Here is a 25050-nt window from a genome sequence, read left to right on the forward strand (position 1 = left end):
AACAAATTACACATGGTTTGATATTTTGCTATGTAAAGCAATCAAATTCATACATTTTAGGCGTTTAATTGTCCAAATACTTCTTGGGGCCACTATATCCAACCTTAAAGGGGTTGTGAAATGCTCTTTTTTTTATAATTGTATTATCTTCCCTGAGGTCCACTGATGATGTTAGTAAAGTTTTTTACCTTGTTTTCACCAAAACAATCATAATTTAGTCATATATGATCATTTTCCACCCTGTTTTTTTGCTCTCTGTCTAAATGCTTGGTTTTGGCCTCAGCTCCTCCTTTAAACGTCAACATAAACACCAACTGTTCTGATTGGCCTACATCGTGCAGCCCCTCAAATACAGCCATATTTGAAATTCAATGGGAAGAGAAAGAAAAACTACACAATATTATAAAACTACATTTCAGGGTTTACACACAACGCATATCCAAAACATTGCATCTGAATATATTAAACTGTTCATCACAAGCACAACTGGATGCAAGAGGCCTGTCACGTCAAAAGCAATAGAACCCATTATAATCAATGATGCTGTCTACCATGGAAGCGTCCGCTGCAGTAAACAGTAAAAAGATCTCCTGTTCTATTTTTCGCTGTACGCACTGGCACTACTGCCAACAACAACAACACAAATAAATGCTTTAGAAAGTTTGTGTCGACGCACATGGTGTAGACAGCCCCAAGCCTTTGTGTCCCGTCGCATCAACGGCCTCACCTGGTCTAGACAAGGTTTCAGCACCATAAACTATCAAACAGTCATGATATTTGAAATATTAATGAATGGAACTGTTTACTTAGGCCCCTTTTCTCCCCAATTTGGAATGCCCAATTCCCACTACTTAGTAGGTCCTCGTGGTGGCGCGGTTACTCACCTCAATCTGGGTGGCAGAGATTAAGTCTCAGTTGCCTCCGCTTCTGAGACAGTCAATCCACGCATCTTATCAAGTGGCTCGTTGTGCATGACACTGCGGAGACTCCCAGCATGTGGAGGCTCAAGCTACTCTCCGCGATCCATGCACAACTTACCACGTGCCCCATTGAGAGCGAGAACCACAAATCGTGACCACGAGGAGGTTACCCCATGTGACTCTACCCTCCCTAGCAACCGGGCCAATTTGGTTGCTGAGGAGACCTGGCTGGAGTCACACCAATAGTGTTTTTAACTGCCCCATCCTTCACTGACAATTCTTTTGCAAAGCTTGAATCATTTTATGACTGTTTCACAAGCAATCCAAGCTGAAATACGCTGAAGACACATCCACATGATGCACATTTATAGTCCAAAGCACAATGAAGACGCACACATACAGTTTCCAGTATCATCCTGTACTGAGGTGCACATTGCTAGTAACGCATCAGATGGTTAAAGATGTCCATTTAGTGTGTTTATATCCACCAACAATTAAAAATAGCACAGATGGGCGAAAGAACAGTATGTTGAGCAGCTGCACACAACAACAAGTGACAGCAGCTGAATGTAACCGAATGGCTTAAAACTGAGTTGTGGCCAGTGGATGCGATGATGTAAAGTAGGCGTTAATGTTGTTGCTGTAGAGGCAGTCATGAATTAATGAGTACCCCTAGTGACATAGGGAAGTCGCGGGAGTAGAGAACGAGGTGTTTTGGCAGCTTGGTTTCAATAAATGCTTTTATTGCATTGGGAATTAGGTTCTGAAATTTACAGCAGGTTTTATAGTAGAAAGACCTCTTATATGTCAAAATATCAAGGAAAAATGTATTCCTCATGACATAACCCCTTTAACGTACACAATATGAAATACAGGATGAGTAAAATGCTAGTCTCTATCTACAATTTCTGTTGAAACTTTTTTTTTTTTTAGCACATAGATTAATTTATCTCCTCTTTAAAGGAATATTCTGGGATCAATACAAGTTAAGCTCAATTGGCAGCATTTGTGGCATAATAGCAAAGTAAAGTGCATATAAGCAAAGTGCTGACGTGCAATAACTTTGATTTGATGGAAATTCATTTAGTTTCTCAACTTTTACATTTGTAACGGATACTCTTACCAAACGAAGGGTTTTGCATTAAAGATGAGGTGGGTGGACCATACTCAGGATTTTATAACAACAGTCTTATAACCTGCAAAACAGCGCCTCCACTATCCTTCAGTCTAAACCCGTTATTTCATCCGGGTTGGCCGCTGTATTCCTTCCTCTCTGTATTTTATAACAACAGATCCGAGATCACGAAGGTAAGCAGCGCTTTGATCCCTTCCCTTTTTCATCTATGTCCCAATTTTGACAGTTTGATCCGTTAGATTGATGTTACTGAATCTGCCATTGGTAAACCGAGACAGAAACGTTGTGCAGTGTCTAAATCCCACTAAAGTCACGGGAGGTCATCTTAAATTGTGCTTAGACTTTATTTTTACTCGTTTCATGCTTAAAATAAATTTGACTTGTGTGTCATTATAATATTGTTATTTTTATCCGATGGAGTGCTTTTATTCTACATGAATGTACCTGTGCTGAACTTTTTTTTTTTTTTTTTTTTTTTGAGTGCCAATTCCCTGCATTTACACCTGCAATACTAAAGTTAACTTGCATTTTGAGGGCTGTTGAGTTTCCTATGTGAATTATGATCAATATATAAGGTGCCCAGTGTCGGGTAAGTTACTCTAAAAAAGTAATAACTACTAATTACATCATCTAAATTAATAACTACTAATTACATCATCTACAGTGTAATTAGATTACTGTACTAATTACTCTGTCTGAAAAGTATTTGCATTACTAATTACTTTCTAAAATCCTTATCAACCTCGACCAGATGAAAAATACAAGGATAGACATGAAATTGTTCTTTTAATTCTTTCAAATAAATTATATAAAATCAAATAAATTATTCATGAACTGGTCAAAGAATTTTTATTATGCAGTTATGCATTCTGCCAAATGCATAAATGTAAATGTAAATTTAAGGGGGCTGCATTAAATTAGAAAACCAAAGAGCACCGATTATGGTGTTTAAACGTGCCTAATTTTGTTTTAAAGGTCTCATACAATAGATTTACATGCATCCAAGGTCAAAAAACACTTTAATTTGCTCATAATTTAAATTGCAGCATTACCTTTTTTCCCCAGTGTCAAAAACGACTTGTTCAATGATCCGCTCTAAAGGATTCATTCTAAACTCCTCCTTTCAGAGAGCCTACTCTGCTCTGATTGGTCAGATGTCCCAGTCTGTTGTGATTGGTCTACCGCTTAGTGTAGTGTTTGAGGGCGGGTCAAAGCTGTTCGTTAGCAGCCAATGAAGACCAGAGGCGGGATTTTTGTTACCAAATTATGCAGGTTAGTACAGGAAGTAAGTCTGGAATTACTAACGACTCGTTTCAGGTGTTCAGAATCAGTTCTTTCTTTTGGGAGTCAATAACTCCATTTGTCATGCATTTTTTTACATTCACAAACAGCTGTATAACACACTACATGAAAGGTAATATTTGAAAAACCATAATAGGTGCTCTTTAACATTAGACGTTCAATTTCGATTTTAAATTTACTATTGTTTTATATAGAATTGTTCTATAGTCTATACAGTATTTAACACAATTACATCAGAAGTAACTGTAGTTAAATTACTGAAAAATTAAGAGTAATCCCTTACTTTTTAAAAAGTAATTTAATTACAGTAATTAATTACTTAGTAATGCATTACACGCAACACTGAAGGTGCTGTTAAAGGTTAGAACCAGGAAAGTATATGCTGTGCAAGAACATTTATATGCCGTTCTTATATTTCGGTTTTGTTTCTTGCCTCTCTTTGGTTGCCAAGTTTTAGTGATGGTCAGTGAAAGCAACGATGCAAACAGCTGATTTTAAAAACACTTGAAGATGCTGTAAGCGATAATATCCCTATTCCCTGAAAGATATAATTAAAATAGGTGCAAGTAAATATCAAACCTGTCTGACAGCGCTAGCCGCGCTCAGTTTGACGGTTGTCAGTTTGATAACGCTATTTTGCCACCGGTGCTTTCTGCTACGTGAATTTCTAGAATGGCACATTTAATGCGAAACAGACGAGTTCTGCTAAAATTGTGTATCAGTGGGGACAAAGATTGTTTTGTTGTTTATGTTGTAACTGTTTAATACTACTTGAATGTACTGCCAATCTCTCTTATATCAATAGAATTCATTTTCAATAACTTAAATGTGATTCCATAAGGTGTTGTTATTAAACAGTGTACCACATTAATGCTCACTCAATACCCCTCCCCCAACACTCCCCCATTTGACATCTTACAATTTAGAAAAGATAAAATATAGTATAAAGGTAAATTTGTGCCTAAAAGATTTGCATGGGCAGAGTCAGATTTGTGAATGCGTAAATCAAATTGCAAACGTAAAAAAATTGCATGCACACAGAATGTTTTGTAAAGATCTAAATCAAGTTGCAAGCGTAAGAAAACAGATTTGAAATATGTCAGCATGTGCATTTCCTTTTTTCAAATATTTTTAGTGAGTTTTGTGAAAATATTGTGTACAATCAGTGTACATTTAAATTCTGTATAAATTTGTGTACATCTTATTTTCTATTATTAAATTATATAATTTAATATCAGTACTATGTCATATATCAGCTTTATATCAGCCATCAGCCACCCAGCTGTCATGGGTGTCAGTTTTCAGACATTTTCAAACTGATTGTCATGGAAATTAATGATCAATTAATCAATTCATCGACAACATTAATACCGCAAAACACATTTGGAGGACTCCAAATAATTTGTGCATGTAGGCTACTGTTTAACTGTAATTTAAAAGAATACACTTAAGGGGATAGTGCATCCAAAAATGTACTCACCCTCATGCCTTCCCAGATATCTCAGCTCTGTAGGTTCTTACAATGCAAGTGAATGGTGACCAGACCTTTGAAGCTCCAAAATGCACATAAAGGCAGCATAAAAGTTATCCATACAACTCCAGTGATTTAATTAATGTCTTCAGAAGCGATATGAAAGGTTTGGGTGAGAAACAGATCAATATTTAAGTCATTTTTAACTACAAATTTACACTTTCACTTTCAGAATGTAAAAGTGAAAGTGGAGATTTATAGTAAAAAGATTTATATTTTTATCTACTATTAATAATAACTTGTATACAAGATACATATTTGAGTTCATTAAAACGTTGTGGATTGTGGGATATTTCGTACCTTTGGACTTTTTAAAAATTACGTCAAATCATAACACGCTGTGTAAACACATCAGCCCAAATAACATACCGCTTTGCTGGTGATCATATGTCAGGTGAATGTGCCTTTGTGCTTTCCCAGTGATGACTGACATAATTGTAGGTTGGGAATAAACAGGAGACAGGTGGATCAACAGTGCTTGTTGTCATGTTGTACTTTAAACGCATTACGGTTTATGCAGAAAATGTTATGTTAATTTATAGAGAAACGCTCCAACACTGATTACATTGAGCCTGCTTGATCTTTACACGAGAGGAAGTGCAGGATGCGCATAGTTCGTCTTCTGTGTTGCAGAGAAGGTGTGACATGCAGTGTGCAAGCGCCTTCTAGCGGCGGATGACTGTATAAACAGTGTCTTCTGGCATGATTACTGAACGTATTTGTTCTGAAATTAATTTATTGATGATCGATAAGCTTAAGTAATCAAATTATTAATGACAATTTATCGATTATAGATTCATCATTAACATCCCTACGTTGTCTAGATATCGCTATCGGCACCGACCATTTAAAAAACAAACCCATATTGGCCGACCAATAATTTCATGTGTTTTGCGAACCTTCATGCTCATCTTTTTAGATAAGGATGTTGTCCTGTCTCGGCTGTCCTGTGCTTAGCCGGGTGCTTAGCACTGGGGCGTCACGAGCCCCGGTTGCCAAGGCTGCAGCCAGTGCATCACGCAGCCCTGCAGCTGCTGCTGCCACCACTGCCTGTCCCCCGAGCTCCATGGTACTGGTGCGGTACAACAGCACCGTCCAACAGGTAGCTATTCTCAGAAAGCACTATTAAATCTACTGTATGCGTAATTGGTGATCAATTAGGCTAAAATCAGTTTGTGTTTCTCAGGAGAAACCAAAAAAGACCAAATTTGGACCCCTTGCTGACCAGGACCGAATATTCACTAACCTATATGGGCGACATGACTGGAGGTAAAACAGCAACAACTACAACAACTGTACAAGCAGTATAACCTAAATTTAAATATGTATATTAAAGACATAGTTTTGATGTTTACAATATAAATACTCTTCAGTCTTCAAAAGATGTCAACAGGTTCTACACTGACAACTAAAGACAGTACAATAATATAGTAAAAAATGATGGACAGTATCTTGTCTACGTTGTTTGTGATGGCTTTATTTATAGTTTTCTAGTCACAGATGTTAGTTTCAGGAGCTTTTTAAATAGTTTAATTCTTATATAATTGTCTAAAAAAATGTCATGAGTGTTTCAGAAATAGTTTTAATCCAGATACACATGATTTATAAAATGAATCATTCCCTGTATCTCAGACTGAAGGGTGCCCTGAACAGGGGAGACTGGTACAAGACCAAGGAGATTCTTGATAAAGGAGTGGACTGGATCCTGAATGAGATCAAAGTGTCTGGTCTGCGTGGCCGAGGAGGTGCCGGATTCCCCACAGGGATGAAGTGGAGCTTCATGAACAAGCCCAGTGATGGCAGGTAGGCTTACATTACAAGTCATGTTCATACATCAGTGGTAGCTCTTGCTATCTTATCCCCAAATTACAATTTATGATGTAGTAGAAGTACTATAAACGACTGTTGCCCAGAAATATACCTGGAAGCCTTTTGTTGTTTTCGTGATTTCTTGATCTAGACATTCGATTTTCTTTGTCCTCTCAGGCCTAAATATCTTGTGGTGAATGCCGATGAAGGAGAGCCTGGCACATGCAAAGACAGAGAGATTATGCGCAACGATCCCCACAAGTTGATTGAGGGCTGCCTGGTTGCTGGTCGGGCGATGGGAGCACGCGCAGCCTACATCTACATCCGAGGAGAGTTCTACAATGAGTCATCTAACCTGCAGGTGAGAAAACAAAATAAGGCTACGTTCACACCGCAGCCGAATATGACCCAAATTTGGTTTTGTTACTCGCATGTGACACAGATCTGTTAACTGAATGACCGTGTGATGTAGGGAAATACAGCAATACCCAATAAAGAAACCAGTATGAACAATGATGACCAGGAGTCAAAGTTGAGTTTCAATCAGTTGAGAGACAGTTTACTGATGACAAAGACCCTGTTTACACTTGGTATTACTTGAAGCTTATGCTCCCGATTAAACAAGTCAAAAATAAATTGTGGTACGATGTGTAGATCTCGAGAAAATCTTTGCAGAGCGACTTGACATGCTGAGTGGCGGAAGGGAAGTCGTCTGCCCCCATCAGGCTACCAGAGCGACTTAAGGCATGGTCACATTTACCAAAATTCCGAGGCGGCATGTGAAACCAGCAAAAAAGGAATTGCCAACCAGCCTCTTTTTAATGCTGCACTTTATACTTTGTGAGAGTAAAGTAAAAAAAAAACTTGCCGCTAAAATTATATCCTTGTCCACTGTGAATTTTCAGTGCAGCTGTGTATGAAGCACCGCCCACACAGAGGTCACTGCCAAATGATGCAACTTCCTGTTGGTCAGTGCCACCGTAGCGAATTCGCCTGTGAAAGTCACCAAACTTGAACTACACTAAAAACCTGCGGGGCAATTTCTTTGCCTCCGGAAGTCCATTGCGCAAAATTCACGATCATGTGGATTCCTATTGTGATGACTGTATATCGCCTTTATGCACAGATGCAACTTATCTGTTTTTTGACCAGGTGTGACTTCCGCTGATTTAGATTTCTGAAAACTGATATAGTCTCTTGTATATTAGTTAAATATTATTATTATTATTATTATATTTTGTTTTTAAAGAGACCATGAGAAAGTGGGAAATGTAGTATTGTCCTATGCACCTGAACAACCATAAATGGCACATCTTGAATATGTTGAATGAAGTAACATTTTGTGTTTTTGTGTTTCTCTCAGGTGGCCATTAATGAGGCCTATGCAGCAGGGCTAATTGGTAGGAATGCATGTGGCTCAGGTTATGACTTTGACGTTTTTGTGATGCGTGGTGCTGGGGCATACATTTGTGGAGAGGAGACGGCTCTGATCGAGTCCATCGAAGGCAAACAGGGGAAACCTCGTCTGAAACCTCCTTTCCCTGCTGACGTGGGTATGTCGGAAATTGTCAAAAACAGACACAGCTAAAGCAAATCTTGATATTTTTTTTAACGTTTAAGTGACCTGTAATAGCTGTTTGATCATGATCAAGTGTAAGTACATCTGGTTGTTCAGGCCACATGCTATGTGAGCTTCACAATGCCCAAATGGCACTGTAGGACCCTATGAAAGGTTGGGAGCAACCACGAAACTTGGATATAGAATAGAGCTTTCAATAGACTGACTTATAAAAAGAAAATGATTTTGCATCCATTATGTTTCAAATAGCGTGAGGATATTACATTAGATTCATATCTGTTTTGTGGAAATGCATTTATGTGGCCAAGTGTGCATGGAATGCACATAGCGAATTGGATAGCAATCCGACTGATCAAGACGCATGAAGTGGCTAAGTTTAAATAGGTCCAGAAAATGTGACCGACGTATTTATGTTTTTGTTGCAGGTGTGTTTGGCTGTCCAACAACCGTTGCCAACGTTGAGACAGTAGCTGTGGCACCAACCATCTGCCGTCGTGGTGGCACATGGTTTCTGAGTTTCGGCCGAGAAAGAAACTCTGGCACGAAGCTCTTCAACATTTCTGGCCATGTCAACAACCCCTGCACGGTGGAAGAAGAAATGTCCATTCCCTTGAAAGAACTGATTGAAAGGCATGCAGGTAAACCGCATTGACATCGCTGTCATACTGTATCTGGAAATATTCTTTCATAGATCAAGCCTAATCTTACTCATAAAGGGATAGTTCACTCAAAAATGCAAATTTCTGTCATCATTCACTTATGTTATTCCAAACCCAATTGACTTTCTTCGTTCTGAGGAAGACAAAATGCAGAACATTTGCCTCAGTCACCAGTTACTTTTACTGCATCTTTTTCCAAACAATGAAAGTCAGTGGTGACTGAGACTGAACATTCGGCTCTCCTTTTGTGTTCCATGGAAGAAAGAAAGTCATACAGGTTTGAAACAAAGTTTATTTAGCATTAAATCCTATGCTTCTCTCGGTAGGTGGCGTTCGTGGTGGTTGGGACAATCTCCTTTGTGTTATTCCTGGTGGGTCTTCCACGCCACTGATCCCACGTCATGTGTGCGATGATGTTCTCATGGATTTTGATGCCCTCGTTCAGGCTCAGACTGGTCTTGGCACAGCAGCACTAATTGTTATGGATAAATCGGTGCGTTTCCTTGTAATTTACAACCCTAATTCCGAAAATTTGTGACAGTATGGAAAATGCTAATAAAAACAAAAAGGAGTGATTTGAAAATTCTATTCACCCTGTGCTATATTAAAAGCACTACTACGACACATTATTTGATGTTTTACCTTGTGCATTTAATAGGTTTTTTTGTTTAGTTTTTTTATATACACTAATTTTAAATCAGATTATTGGAACAAGCTCCAAAAAAGTTGAGACAGTCGAGTGTTTATCACTGCGCAACATCACCATTTCTTCTGGTAATACTTATTAAGTGTTTGCACACTGAAGACACAAGTTTAAGTTTAAGATAAGAGCTTGGATGGTCCTTTTCCTCTTTGGCCCGAACAACAAGATGGCTGTTTTTTCCAAAAACTATTGAAATGTGGACTCGTCAGACCACAAAACACAATTCCACCGTTCTACTTTCCATCTCAGATCAGACCGAGCCCAGAGAAGTTGTGGCGCTTCTGGACAGTGTTGATGTATGGCTTCTGCTTTGCATAGTAAAGCCTTAAAGGGATAGTTCACCCCAAAATGAAAATTCTCTCATGATTTACGCTCCCTCCTGGCATCCCAGATGTGTATGACTTTCTTTCTTCAGCAGAACACAAATGAAGATTTTTAGAAGAATATCTCAGCTCTGTAGGTCCATACAATGCAAGTGAATGGGTGCCAAAATTTTGAAGCTCCAAAATCCACATGGAGCATAAAAGTAATCCATATGACTCCAGTGGTTAAATCCATGTGTTCAGACATGATATGATAGGTGTGGGTGAGAAACAGATCAATCATTTAAAGTAAACATTTTTTTTAATCATAAATTCTTCTCCCTGCCCAGTAGGGGGCGATATGCACGAAGAATGTGAATCACCAAAAACAGAAGAAGGAGAAAGTGAAGGAAAAAGGACTTAAATATTGATCTGTTTCTCACCCACACCTATCATATCGCTTTAGAATATATGGATTTAACCACTGTCGTCAGGAGCACTTTTATGTTACCCTTATGTGGATTTTGGATCTTCAAACTTTTGGCACCCATTCACTTGCATTGTATGAACTTACAGAGCTGAGATATTCTTCTAAAAATCTTTGTTTGTGTTCAGCAGATGAAAGAAAGTCATACACCTGGAATGGCATGAGTGTGAGTACATGATGAGAGAGTTTTCATTTTTGGGTGAACTAACCCTTTAACTTACATCTGTGGATGCAGCGGCAAATGGTGTTGCTTTATTGAAGTATTCCTGAGCCCATGTCATGATATCCATTACAGACGATTGACGGTTTTTAAGACAGTGACGATTGAGAGATAAGAGATCACACGCATTCAAAAGTAGTTTTCCAGCAGGACAACTTCAAACCACATACTGCCCGGATTACAAGTGCATGGCTGTGTAAGCAGAGAGTGCGGATGCTAGATTGACCTGCCTGCAGTCCTGACCTGTCATCAATTGAGAATAAACGAGGGCCCGTACAATTGCACTGCTGAAGACCTGCATAATGGATAAATGGGGGAAATTCTGCTTGCTTAACTTAACAAACTTGTGTCTTCAGTGCCAAAATGCTTAATAAGTGTATTAAGCTCGATTGTCACAAATTTTTTTGGAGCCTGTTGCAATCATCTAATTTTAAATTCGTAAAATATTGCTTTAAAAATAGAACATGGTGATTAGAATCGACAAATCACGCCTTTTTGTTTTTATTAGCATTTTTCATACTCTCCCAACTTTTTCGGAAGTGGGGTCGTAAAAGAGTTCAGTCTTGTTTTATTACTTTAGTGCGAGTGAGATCTCAGATGCCCAAGTGGGTGCTGTAATATTTCTCACAAATGATCAGTTTCAGTACTGTAATAGTAATAATACACATGGCTTGCTTCAAGTTCAATGACTGTTGTTGAGCTGAATTTAATGTAGCTGCCAATTTGAAAATCATAGTCCTATTTAATATAAAATAAACATTACTATTTTATTTTAATAAATACATTTCTTGTTTCTTCACAGACTGATGTAATCCGAGCTATTGCCCGCTTAATTGAATTCTACAAGCATGAAAGCTGTGGGCAGTGCACTCCTTGTAGGGAAGGTAAGAAACTATTTGATTTCCATGTGACTGTTAAGAATTGCAGCTACCTGATAATCTGCAAGCACTTGTTAATGAAACATTGTCTCAACTGGTTTGATAAGAATATTATTTTAGTAAGCCAACTCTTGGATGATAGGGTAGTCGTGTTTTCTTATTATCAGTTTATTTATGCAAGAATTTTCTTTCCCAAGTTTTTAAAGTATTAAAATTTAAATACAAATTTGATTAAAGTTCTGATTTGGTATGATATTATTATCATTAATTGTTAAATGCCATTATGTGATTGTGAACACAAATTGCTGATTATATATACATGAGGTACTAAATATTTACCTTATTTACCTCTGTGTTGCTCAGGAGTGGACTGGATGAATAAGATGATGTGGCGCTTTGTGAAAGGCGATGCACAGTCAGCAGAGATTGACATGATCTGGGAGATCAGCAAACAGATCGAGGGCCACACCATCTGTGCTTTGGGTGATGGAGCCGCATGGCCAGTTCAGGTATAGCCAGAAATCTGAATACTGAATAGTTTATTTTGCTCAATTCAGAAATCTGATTTACTTAGGTTTGTCATTTTAACGTGCTAATTTAGTGTGATTAATTAAATGAAACATTAATGCAGTTATTCATGCCCCGACCTGTATGTAAATTCAACAATTAAATATAGAGCTGAGGGATGCAGGTCAATAATAGTGATATGTTCAATAATATGGAAATAAAACAAACAATATTTTGACTTTTAAAGCCACTTTTTGTATTCTCTAAAAGCTTTACTTGTATAATGCCACAATATTATGTAATTGATTTAAATGATCTGAATTATAATATTTATTAGGTCTATATATTATATTTATAATTATTATAATTATTCTAAATGACCATTATTGGGGGCCTTTATCAATAAATATTTGTATATGATTAATTGAAAGTAATTAATTAGCACATCATGTAAAACAAATGTTTAGTTGATGGACAGCCCTTATCTAAACACCTATATTGAAGAAATGTTTTATATGGAACATTCATAGTATGTCATTTTTTTTCTGTCTTTGTTCTTAGGGATTGATCCGTCACTTCCGCCCCTTGATGGAGAGCAGAATTGCAGACTTCAAACAGAAACAGCAGGCATGCCGTGCTTGAAGGCCCCCTATCTGCATCCATTCTCGCTCATCCTGTCATTTATTGTTATTTAAGTAAAGCCAATATTGTCCATCGCTCACTTATATGTGAACTTTTGTCTGCTGGCATCCACCTTGTGTTTCGTACATATATCAGGGGCTAGTTCTTTGAATAGCTTAAATAGCTGAATCTTTTCCACCATGGTGATTGACTCATTAAAGAGTGAAGACTATTGGAGAAAAGACATAATCCATTTACAATAACATGTAATAACATGTGAGTAAATGTTATGGTTGATGTAAATAAATCCCATCATGATGTTAATGCCATTATAATGAAATCTTGCATTGTAACACTTATTTGTGGAAATAAATATGTGTTTCTTGATCTGGGGTTAAAACGGGGAATTTTTATTGTGTTTTGGATACAGCTTTGGTCTTTACTGGTATTCCACAAAAAGCAGGATGATGATGCCAAGGTAGTACGTAAAAACAAAGATGTTTATTCACACTGATGTTTTATTTCCTGATGTTTCGTTAGGACCAAACTACTGTTAAGAGTTTTAATTTTTTTGAACAGCTTATTGCCTCACATGGTGTAAAGGAGTTTGTATATACTGTATGAAAAAATAAAGCTACCTTTATTAAATATAAAGCTAATGGGTAATGGGGGCCTTCGCTAGGGCGTCATAATAATTGGTGGTCCTTGGCAAATAAAAGTCTGAACCCCTGTACTATATGCAGCATTAAAGGAATATTCCGGGTTTAATACAAGTTAAGCTGAACCGACAGCATTTGTGGCATAATATTGATTCCCACAAAAATACATTTTGACTTGCCCCTCCTTTTTTTTTTTTTTTTTAAATAAAGCAAAACTCGAGGCAGTGAGGCACTTGCAATGGAAGTGAATGGGGGCTAATTTTTTTAAACATTAAAATACTTTTTCAAAAGTATAGCCACAAGATGTAAACAATAAGTGTATTAACATGATTTATGTGTTATAAAATCACTTACCTTTTCTGTGTAACGTTATAACCAATTTTACAACTTTGTTGCCATGACGATGTAATGTCAACAAACCCTAAAACGACTGTAAAAATGATTTAAACTACTTTACAGCTCATATAATAAATTAGTTTTAACAGGAGAATTAATGTAATTGCTTTTATAAAATTATAAGCTTCACATTTCTAACTTTAAACCCTGCAAAAATTGGCCCCATTCACTTCCATTGTAAGTGCCTTGCATGGAACTGGCACAAAGAACTGGGACTCCATATTTTTTATTTTTTTTGGAGGAAAAGGAGCCGGATCGTACATTAGCTGCCCCATGACTACGTCCAGAGATTTCCATGAGGGAGAACAAGTGCCAGACCCTCGTCCAAGTCCTACCAGGAGGGTGCCCACCTTCTTGGAGTATTTTGTTCTTGGCCATCCACCTCCACGTCATTTCCACCCTTCACTAGTAGATGTCACTCCAGGGACATCTCATACAAGCCAGGATCCTTATGGGACAAAATCGCTCATGCTTCTGAGGACAGAGACTTTGAAAGTTTGCCACAGATGTTTTTTTATGAAAAAAATAATAATAATTATAATATATATATATATATATATGTCAATGATTAGCAACAACATTTTGATGCATTATTATTTTATGTGCAGTGTCAGATTGAAAAAAAAAAAAACTCACACTCAGGACATTAGAGCACAAAAATGTCCGCGTCAAAAAACTGCCATAAAAATATTACATAGGCTATTAATATTATTTTCCACTTTTTTAACCAGCATCAGTCCTGATCATAACTACCAAATATTCATAAATTTTCTGGATTTTAACCTTTAAATGCCAGTTTGTTTACATAATGCAACTGTTGTTTTTAAACACACACACACACAGATTTCTCAATAAACATATACAAAACACACTCTGACATCCATACCAACACACCCACACAATTTTAGCTGCATCATTTATTCAATTGGCCTGCAGTGCTCTATAATGCAGCAAACAGAAAATAGGAAAAAAGCATGTATTTGCTCCAAAGGCTAAACATGAGTAAAATGGCGCCATCTGGTAGAAAATATAAAAAAATATATTTTTTTAAGCCAGGGCTCCGGAATGAAAGCATAATATAATAGAATTCATGATTTTTTGCTTTAATGGCGCTGGGATCAAATATTGCAGTTTTAATGGGTTTCAATGGGGACATTTTTGTCCTGAAGCTCCTGAGTGTAACTATTTTGTGTACACGGTGTATTATAGATGCATTATATAAAATGAGGTTGAAATATCAAAATTCCCCCAAAAAATACACACCTTTGGCAAAATTTATGCCGTTGGCATTAACTCATAAAAAAAAACAAAAATGTCCCGAAGGTCGCACAAGGGTTAACTATGTGTGGCGTTTACTAAGATAAAATTGCTGTTTTACAAGAGAAGACACGGAAAATTCCGCGACAAGTAGGTCTCAGTTTACGGCTCTCCCCATTCAATTGTATGGGATCCGAAAACGGTGACTTACTGTCGTAACACGCTAATTGACTGTTGTTACGCTCTCTCCTGTAGTAAAAACGCGGAGGTTGTTATCTTAGTAAAGAAGATCTCTGGATAAACCCCGAAAGTGTATTGATTAATGGTCAGTTGTCGCTAACGGTTTTTTTTTTTGTTTTGTTTTTTTTTTTTTCCTCAGGAATTTACAACAATAAAGAAAATAATAATAATAATAAAAAATAAAAATAAAAAAATAAATAAAAAAAATTAACTGTTTTTGGCTGATCCAGAAGTTTGGGGATATTTTCCTTTTTACATAATTAAAAAAGTTAATCCAAAACACTTTACAATAAACACAATCCCAAAACAGATTGTCAGCTGTTTTGTCATAGTAATGACAAAAGGAACAGTTTGATGAAACATTGTCAATAAACATTGCTAGTCTGTAATTTTCTGGGTAACAATTAGTATTAATCTTAAGAAAGACTTCAGCTACTTTTTTTTCCGAAGAAGACAGAAATCTTTCCATTTTATATAACTGAATCTGTTTTCCCAAAAGCTAATACAAACAGGTAAATAAATCTGTGTTCTATTGAGAATTTTTTGTTATTTTTTATTTTTTACCTGAAATGGTTTTACTCACAAAAAAACATTGAACAATAAATACATTTGAATTATCAAAATTGGAAGGAAAGCATAAGGGGCCATTGGCACCTGACAGAAGTAATATTTTAACACAATCAGGAATTATGGCATATTATCTTGTGGGGACTGGGAAAGAAAATCCTTGCATAAATAAACTGATATAAGAAAACACGACTACCCTATCATCCAAGAGTTGGCTTACTAAAATGATATTCTTATCAAACCAGTTGAGACAAAAAAAAAAAAAAAAACAACAACAACTACAAAAAAAATTTACTTGTTTTTGTATCTTATTTTCTTATTGTTCCAGATAAAATATTTATGTGGAGAGAAGTTATGGTTGTATATGAGGGACCAACATAATAATGCTTGTTTATGAAAACTGGCTAAAGTTAAGAGCAGTTTTGAGATATCATAATTGCTACATAAAATTACAATTAATGTCTTATGGAGTACACATTTTTTAATGAGGAAAAATGACTGATTACACCTTTAAGAACAGTAACATACAATAATTGTACCATAGGCTCTAACTTTTATCTAGCCGAAACTGGTCTTTTGTTTCTATACATCTGCTTAAAATGGAGAGGTGAAATCTATATGATCACAAAATCTCCAGCAGAGTCATTTGGACTACTGATTACTGACAAAATATTTCCGTACGCTATAGTTAAAGTTATTCCCATTCAGTTCATTATGTGGCTTCCAAAAGCAACAATTCAAAGAGAAGAAAATGAACTGGTAGAACATAGCCCTAGCAATGCCAAAGTCATGGGTTTGAGTCCCAGGGAACACAAATTATAATGTATAGGCTACCTTGAACACACTTTTGCTTTGTACAAAGTGGCTGGGGTGACCAGGATTCTGATAGACATCTGTGATCAATGCACTGCAAAACAAATAACAATGATTTAATTTTTCAATATTAATTATACTAAATGGAGCTAAAACAGGGCTAAAGGCCTAATCCATCCATCCATTCATCCATCTATTTTAATTTATATGTCTGTCTTAACTCAATGTTACATCTGTCTCCCGCTGATCACCTTACATGTTTGCCTAATTTTATCAGTGACCTTACATCCTAACATAAATCCCAAAACATGTTATCCAAAACATCCTGAAAAATATTAATTTTAAATAGAAAAAATAAATAATTACAACAATGAAAGTTTCCTTTCATGGTCATTCAGGATTAATGATTTATTCACAATGAGAGAGGAGTAAGAAATTGAAAAAATGTACACCTCAACACAGATGTTCTCTAATAATTTCTCATTTACATTTATGCATTTGGCAGATGCTTTTAGCCAAAGTGACCTACAGTACCCTGATTGACCCCTGGAGCAACCTGGAGTTAAATGCCTTGCTCAAGGACACAATGGTGGTGGCTGTGGGGATTGAACCAACAACCTTCTGCTTACCAGTTCAGTGCTTTAATCCACTACACCACTATGCACTATATGTTCTTCAAATTTCCCACACAGAGAGAGGATCCTCATCTGAATGTGTAAACTGATAATGACAGTTTAAACTTGTTTTAGAAGTGAAAGATTCACAGTGTCACAACTTTGCCACCAGAAAAAGAAAAAGAAAAAAAAAGAAAATTTTCTTAAAGGGATTGTTCACCCCAAAATTAAAATTATCTATTTACTCACCCTCATGCCATTCCAGATGTGTATGATTTGTGTTCTTCAGCAAAACACAAACAAAGATTTTTAGAAGAATATCTCAGTTCTGTAGGTCCATACAATGCAAGTTATTGGTGGCCAGAACTTTGAAGGCCCAAAAAGCACATAAAGGCAGCATAAAAGTAATCCTTAAGACTGCAGATGTTAAATTCATGTCTTCAGAATTGAAATGACAGGAGTGGGTGAGAAACAGATAAATATTAAAGTCCTTGTGTTTTTGACGATTTGCATTCTAAGTGCATATCGCCACCTACTGGGCAGGGAGGAGAATTTATAGTAAAAAAGGACTTAAATATTGATCTGTTTCTCACACACACCTATCATATCACTCTAGAAGACATAGATTTAACCACTGCAGTTGTATGGATTACTTTTATGCTGCCTTTATGTCCTTTTTGGAGCTTCAAATTTCTGACCACCATTCACTTGCAGGGTGATGTTTCTAAATAAGATAACTGAGATAGTCTTCTAAAAATCTTTATTTGTGTTCAGAAAAAGAAAGCAAGTCATCTGGAATGGCACACGGGTGAGTAAATGATGAGAGAATTTTCAATTTTGGGTGAACTCTCCCTTTAAGGGGTGCCTTTAACCACTTTGTACCCTATTTGATGAATGACTGGACACTCTTGCTATTGTTTGAGTATGTTTGTATATCATTTTAAAACGACTCTTTAATTCCACACTTCAAGGAGCTCTAAAATTCTTTATTCAAAGGACAAACATAATCTAAAAAACAACATATCCCATAATGCAATGCGTTTCCTCCGCTATCTCGCGCCTTTCCATCTTGTTCCTCTCCAGTCGAGAGCTCAGCGCCGTAGTTGTTGTTGTTGTGGTGGTATGTAATAATGGCGGCAGCAGGAGGCGGATTACCAGCCTCGGTTGTTGTAGCGGGCATAAACACCTCAGCCAGCGTTCGCTGCCGTTTCCCGGGTCGGCCATGGATGTCTCGAAGCCTGCTGAGGACGGAGAAACGCTCGCATGTCGGCCGGCTGTGGGCCGAAGACAGAAAAGGGCCGAGGCCCGTCGACGTTGGAGCTACGCTGAGAGAGGATCCGTCATTGTCGCACTTGCTCAGGCTGGCGGTGAAGCACAGGCGCCAGAGCGAGGCGGGATTCTGCACTAGTGGAAGCGATGAGGTGAGTGCCATCATGGTGAAATACAGCTCAATAGCGGAGGAGGAGGAGAGTGAAATGCATAGCAAGTGCATTGTTATGCGTGTCGCTCAGGGTTTGCTAATGTCATTACTAGATGCACCCGCCTAAGCAAAGTTGCACGGTCCTGAGCTTTGCAGATTAAGATATGGGGCCACTTTAAAGTATGTAAAGAGACGCTGTCATATGGTGGACTTTTGCCGGGGTGTCGAGCTCTAATGGCGGGAGCTTAACTTCAGAAACGGCTTGGGTTGAATGAGTTGCCGTGGCTACTGGGACTGTTTGTGGGTCAGTTACTGTATTGCTGAAACCTGAAAACAAGATGATTGTTTTCTCAAATGTGCTGTAAAGGAGTTGGATCAAAGTTATCAGCACTGAAACATAATGACAGTTAAGTGTGTGACCGGACTGGTCAGTTTGTTTGAATTATTAATACTTATAAATAATTTTGTTCGCACAAGGTGTACATTTGTTGATGAGATGTGGTGTGCATTTAGATTATATGCAAAGTGAATATGTGCACTGTTTATACATTCTTTCAGGAAGCTCCATTGCTTGATTTTGAAAGAGTCAATATTCCATGTTTCCATAGAAATAATGTTAAATGCCCTTTCTTTCAGTGAAACTTTCTAGGGATTTTATTTATTTGCAGTGTCTGTCAGCCAAAGGGTTCTCTTCTTTATTCTGCAATGTAGAATTTGCACTATTGTTATCTTTATTTTTCTTTGCACAGTTTCTCATTGTATTGCATTGACTTTAATGGTTTTTGAACTATGGTTAATACAGTCCTTTTATTCTAACCTGAATCATGTTCTATATTTTGCACTTTTATGTAGCTTTGTTAGTGAGAACTTTTTCATGCATGTCCTATGAAGTAGCGTTTAGTAAAATAATTAAGCTCTGTTGCGGTCTCATTCAAAGCTGAACCAACAGTCCTTATGTTGAGCTGTGATATCACACTTGTAGACTGATGCTATATATATATCTGATTAAATGGACTGAAACTCGGAGGTAGTTGCAGTCAGTCGGCTCTCCAACATCATCCTTACATAAGAGGACATTTGCACTTTAGGGAGATATTAAGAAATCTGCTGTTGAACTAAGTTATTTCTGCAAAAGAGTGCATCCAGAGTCAACGACTAGAGCCCGACCAATACCGATTTTAAAGGGGAAAATTCACTGATTACCGATATGGTGGCTGATGTAGTACATTTTTGACCTTTTCAATGTGGATTTTGCACCGATTTGACTATGCAAAGGTACTCAGAAGGCTGCTTTCTTAAACAAATATATTTATCAAAGACATTATTATTATTAAACATTGGAAAAAGTACAATATTTCCTTCTGAAATGGAGTGGAGTGGAAGTATAAAGTAATAAAAATGCCATGGTAATACTCAAGTAAAGTACAAGTACCTCTAAATTGTACTAAAGTACAGTTTTCTTGCTTATCAAAACATCAGCAATATTTCGCTGTTAATGTATAACAAAACAGTCACAAACAATTATTCATGGTTCGCTGCTGCCGAGTCAAGAGATTAACAGCGGTAGTGGTGTTACACCATATTCTGGTGGAAAACCAGATTTTAAATATTATATTTTGTAAATGCAACAACTGGAATTGTTCGGTTAAAGGGGGTACCAAACTGCGAATCCTGAATAAAACAGTTTGGTGAATACATGTTTACACATTAGCTTCCACTCAGCCGACAGTGTATGAAAGTTGCTACGTGGTTAGCTAGTTAGCTATAAGCTCCTTGTCGCGGAGAGTAAAAGATGGACGTTGTTTATTTACTTTCCAGCATTGCGTCTCACCAACTAGGTAACAACATAGCGTGAAATCAACACTCAACAGATGCAATCCACCACCGCACCGTTGTCTGCTGAGCTGCAAAAAGATGTTTACCTGATGTTTACCTTTCAGTGATGTTTACGCTCTCTGTGGGACAAACGCTATGACACCAATTCTAATTCACCCAATCATTGTTTTCTGCATTATATGTTCTGAAATAAAAGTTTTAATATCTGCGCATATCGGAAAACATATACGCCGATACAATATATCTGTGAAAGGCTAATATCGGCCGACTGCTAAATCGGCCGGGCTCTAGCTACAACCCATGAAGAATTGTAAATACGGGATTAAACAGTTTGTCACCAGCTGTGTTTAGGAGATGCTTGTATGCACTGAAGTTCCTCTGTTTAATCTAAATATTAAAAAAATACTGTAAGTTTTTATAAAAAATAATAATTTTGTATATTTTGTTAAATGCATATTTATTTTGAAAGTATCCTACCTACTACTACAGGAAGTCTTGAATGATGATTATAGGTATCAGGTATAGTGGTCGGCCGATACATCGCCGAGGCCGATATTCAGAAATTTTTAAATATTGGCATTGGCCGATAAATTTTCCCATTTTGCCAATTTGTTTCTGATGGCCACAAGGGCGCCAAGTATCACCTGCTTGCATGTAAAAGAGCCGTCTGAGACATGTAAATGACCAGTCACAGTTCGATTTGTTGTTACGTGCCATCGTGTTACTACAATAATAGACCAGTGTGTGCAACAGTTTCATACAAATGGTCTGCATTTCAGAGCAATGAAAGATGTGCAGGAGATCATAGACTACATTTACACCTGGTATTAAGATGCATCTTGATTGATCCGATCACGTGCTTTCAGGTGAGAGACATCGCTGTTTACACCTGGTCACATAAATGCGACTCCTGTGACCACTTGTGTTCGGATTTTGAGGAGAGGGTCTCTGTTTCATGACGACTAGCGGTCGATAGATATGGGTTTTTTAATGGCCAGTGCCGATATCCAGAGAGCAGGGTGGCTGGTAGGCCAATACAATGCCAGTATATCACACAATTTAATATAGTAAATAACATAAACATAAAATTCCTAAAAAATAAATAATAAACTTATTTAGCACTATATTTACTCCATTTCACACAAAAATCTGAAAAAATAATATATTTTAAATGATAGCAATTTAAGTAATTTGATTTCTCATGTATAGCCTAAACTTTGGCTCTCAAATTTCTTCTATAGACCTTATTCACAGTAGCACAATTTTTTATTTTTAACAGGAATGAAAATGAGGCTGTGAGGGATAGACTTGGCATCTCTTCAATGGCACGTGTGGTATAAAGCTTAGGGGTGGAAATCACATGGTAACTGGTGATACGATATTATATCGATATTTATGTCACGATTCGATATCATTGCGATTATTTTTGGTGTATTGCGATTCAAAACTACGATATATTGTGATATTTCACCCAATGATTCTCATTCGTCTTCACTGGACTTCAGAGAACTCTTACCAAATCACAATAGTAGCCTAAACACTTTTAAAACATTATTTATTACAACACAGTTTCAATACACAAAAGTAAAATAGATTTAACCTAAAAGGTTAGCAATATGATACTAACATTTTTGTCAAAATACCTCAGTTAATGTTGCAAATGTAAAATTGTAATATATTTTAGTAACGGTGGGTGATTATGTGTAAAGCATGATAACTGCACCTTCTAAGGGACCGTTGTTGATTTCCTAGATCAATTTGGCAAAGAGAAAAAAAATTCCCATCACCATAATGTGAATTTTTTAAAATAATCATTAAAAGAAATTGCAGGCCAAATATCGATACAATATCACAAGGAAAAATATCATGATATATTGATATTTTTCCTCACCTCTAATAAAGCTGTATAAAGCTCCTAGATCCCATCTGATTTTCCACAACTCATGCTGTTTGGAGTTCTTTGTCTATTGAATGTTCTTGGAAAGTTATTTTTTCATTGTTTTGTCCATGGAACAATCTAAAAACAATTTAAGCTGCAGCACAACCCATTGAAGAGACTGTACGCCTATCCCTCATAACCTCGTTGTCATTCTCATCAAAAATCAAAGATGGCGCTGCTGTGAATAACGTCTATACCATGATAAATGTTTAATTAAGCAAGCTGTGGTTTTGTAGTGCCACCATCTGTCACTGAACTCAGCTGTCAGTTGTAGAAATGGAAGAACACAAAAGTATTGGTTTGTAACTCCTCTTGGGTTAGCCAGTGCAGAAAAATGCATTTTTATGATATGAATTCATCTCACATCAAAAAATAAACCATTGTAGTGAGAAAAAATAGATGAAGTATAAGAGGATAAAATATATGAATATTTTAATATTTTATCAATTTTTCTATCTGTCTTTTTTAGGAGAAAGACTTCACAGGCTTTAAGTTCGACAGCCGGTCCTTGCGTTCTGGACAAGATTCATCAAGTAAGTATCGCATCTATTTCCCTGTCTTATCATTTTGACAAAGTAAACTATTAAAGGAATGTGTGCTCATATTTTCTGTATGGCCCCCCTCATCCCATTTTGTCCTGGGTGTGTAATAAAACCTCTCATAAGTAGATTGGCTCTTGGCACAAATGACACTATTTATTAGGGCTGCCCCCAACCAAAGATTTTCCTAGTCGACTAGTAGGCATTAATTTAAGCCAATTACATATATATTGGGGGGCATCAGAAAATGGTTTGAGTTCCAGGGCTGAGAAAGAATGTCATAAGTAACATTGCTAACACTGTTCTACTTTACAGAGAAATACTAAACCGTAATAATGAGCCTTAAAAATGTCAATTTTACAAATGCACGCACATCGCGAGCCGCAGCTACACTGGCAAAAGTGGTAAAACCAGCAAGGAGACTGTCTGAACATTTTGTTAATTTATAGAGAGAAATGCACATTAGGGTTTTGCTGACAGATGATGATCTCGGGGATCGACGATGGTCAGAGTGATCGGCAATAGTTGATGCCTTTGACCATGTCAAGACGATATTTGGCTTGTTTTCCCATTAATGTATACAATTAATTATTATTCTTAGGCTATTATTATTATCAAATTACTATTACAAATAATTTGCCCATAGAGACACAGACACGCGCTTGAAGAAACACACTTTATTATATTATTAAGAACAGATGACAGAAAAGCCGTCTGTGCGCATGTATGTTTGTACGGAGGCGTGCAGTCTCATGGAACATGCGCACGTAAAAGGTTCTCACTCTTTCTTTGTTTCTGTCTTCTGAAATTTTTTTTTTTTGCAAGAACAGTATCGTCTATGAGTGCTGCAAATGATCACAGACATCTCAGCTCAGGAGGTGCTTTGAGTTCAGTTCACTTTATTTCCACAGAGCAGTTCATTGTGACCACAGCTCTGCAGCCCATACATCTGTGATTAAAACATAATAATACAAAAACACCTCGAACCATGGTTTATATTTCACTGATTATTATCATCATTATAATTATTATTTTTACATTTATAACTGTTTTTATGTCTTCATTTGTGTAATTAATTTTCCGCCTGCATGTTTAGACGGATTCTTGCCTGACGGTAAATGGAAAGGTGGTTACTTATATAATTTTTTTTGATCACTTCATTATTTTATTTGCTTTATCGTTTCGTTTGGAGTGCAATTTGAATTTAGAAATGTATTTGATTTAATTTTTTCATTTTTTAAATAAATTAATTTAATTTTCAATGCAAAATCACTAAAGCAAGAATATTCACCGATCCCTCAGCCCAGGGGTTGCCGATGTAATTGGATATTGTGAGATTTTATATATATATATATATATATATATATATATATATATATATATATGTGTGTGTGTGTATGTTTATGTTTGTGTGTGTGTGTCTGTGTGTGTGTGTGTGTGTGTGTGTGAATAAATTTGTTTTGTTCCCTCCTTCACGATATATATATATATATATATATATATATATATATATATATATATATATATATATATATATATATATATATATATATATATCGTGAAGGAGGGAACAAAACAAATTAATTCACACACATGATGTATTTTCCCAGACAACGAAATACCTGTCTGGTAGAGAATGCACAGATGAAGTAGGTTCTTTGCCAGAGAGATGTTGAGAACTGTTATAAAGCCATCTTTCAAAAAGTTGAACAACACACATTTTAATTGCACTTAATGTTTTTTCCAGTTTCATTTGAATTTTTAGTTAAAATAAATAAAAAATAAAGTTCAAAGTTTGAAATCAAGGTGTCTTGCTTTATTGTGTAGGCTTAGCCCTAACCCTGCTTAATGAACCAGCGGAAATACCGGTGTTTGTCGGTTTCCTGTGGAGTTTTTTTTTTTCTGCAACCAACCGACCAATCAAAACTTGGTCGACCAAGACTCTTCTCATTGACTAATGTTTGGTCGACTATCAGGGTACATCGACAAGTACACATCGACAAGTGCACGGAGAACAAATTAATGGCCACTGTTTTTGATTAATTTAATCGCAGTAGCCATCCGTTTATTTATTAAAGTTGCTCTTCCACACCATTCAAAATAATAGACGGCAGTCA

General features: G+C 36.7%; 2 protein-coding genes across 3 annotated transcripts in view; both read left to right on the forward strand.

Annotated features, from left to right (window-relative positions):
• The first annotated feature begins 2153 nt into the window (after positions 1 to 2153).
• Positions 2154 to 13040, forward strand: ndufv1 (NADH:ubiquinone oxidoreductase core subunit V1). Its single transcript, XM_051664521.1, has 11 exons — positions 2154 to 2228; positions 5808 to 5990; positions 6075 to 6157; positions 6521 to 6691; positions 6875 to 7058; positions 8061 to 8250; positions 8702 to 8914; positions 9262 to 9428; positions 11450 to 11531; positions 11889 to 12034; positions 12594 to 13040. Exons 2-11 carry the CDS (start codon positions 5814 to 5816, stop codon positions 12672 to 12674), a joined length of 1494 nt encoding a protein of 497 aa, XP_051520481.1. The 5' UTR covers positions 2154 to 2228; positions 5808 to 5813; the 3' UTR covers positions 12675 to 13040.
• Positions 13041 to 18244: 5204 nt separating this feature from the next.
• Positions 18245 to 25050, forward strand: part of LOC127421184 (histone-lysine N-methyltransferase 2B-like) — a 47962-nt gene continuing 41156 nt past the window's right edge. For both annotated transcript variants that reach the window (XM_051664008.1, XM_051664009.1), the window contains exons 1-2: positions 18245 to 18620; positions 22864 to 22927. In XM_051664008.1, the coding sequence (XP_051519968.1) occupies positions 18330 to 18620; positions 22864 to 22927 (355 nt within the window). In that variant the 5' untranslated portion in view covers positions 18245 to 18329. The remainder of the gene's footprint in view (positions 18621 to 22863; positions 22928 to 25050) is intronic.

Source organism: Myxocyprinus asiaticus, chromosome 30 (assembly GCF_019703515.2).
Source record: "Myxocyprinus asiaticus isolate MX2 ecotype Aquarium Trade chromosome 30, UBuf_Myxa_2, whole genome shotgun sequence".
NCBI classification, from domain to species: domain Eukaryota; kingdom Metazoa; phylum Chordata; class Actinopteri; order Cypriniformes; family Catostomidae; genus Myxocyprinus; species Myxocyprinus asiaticus.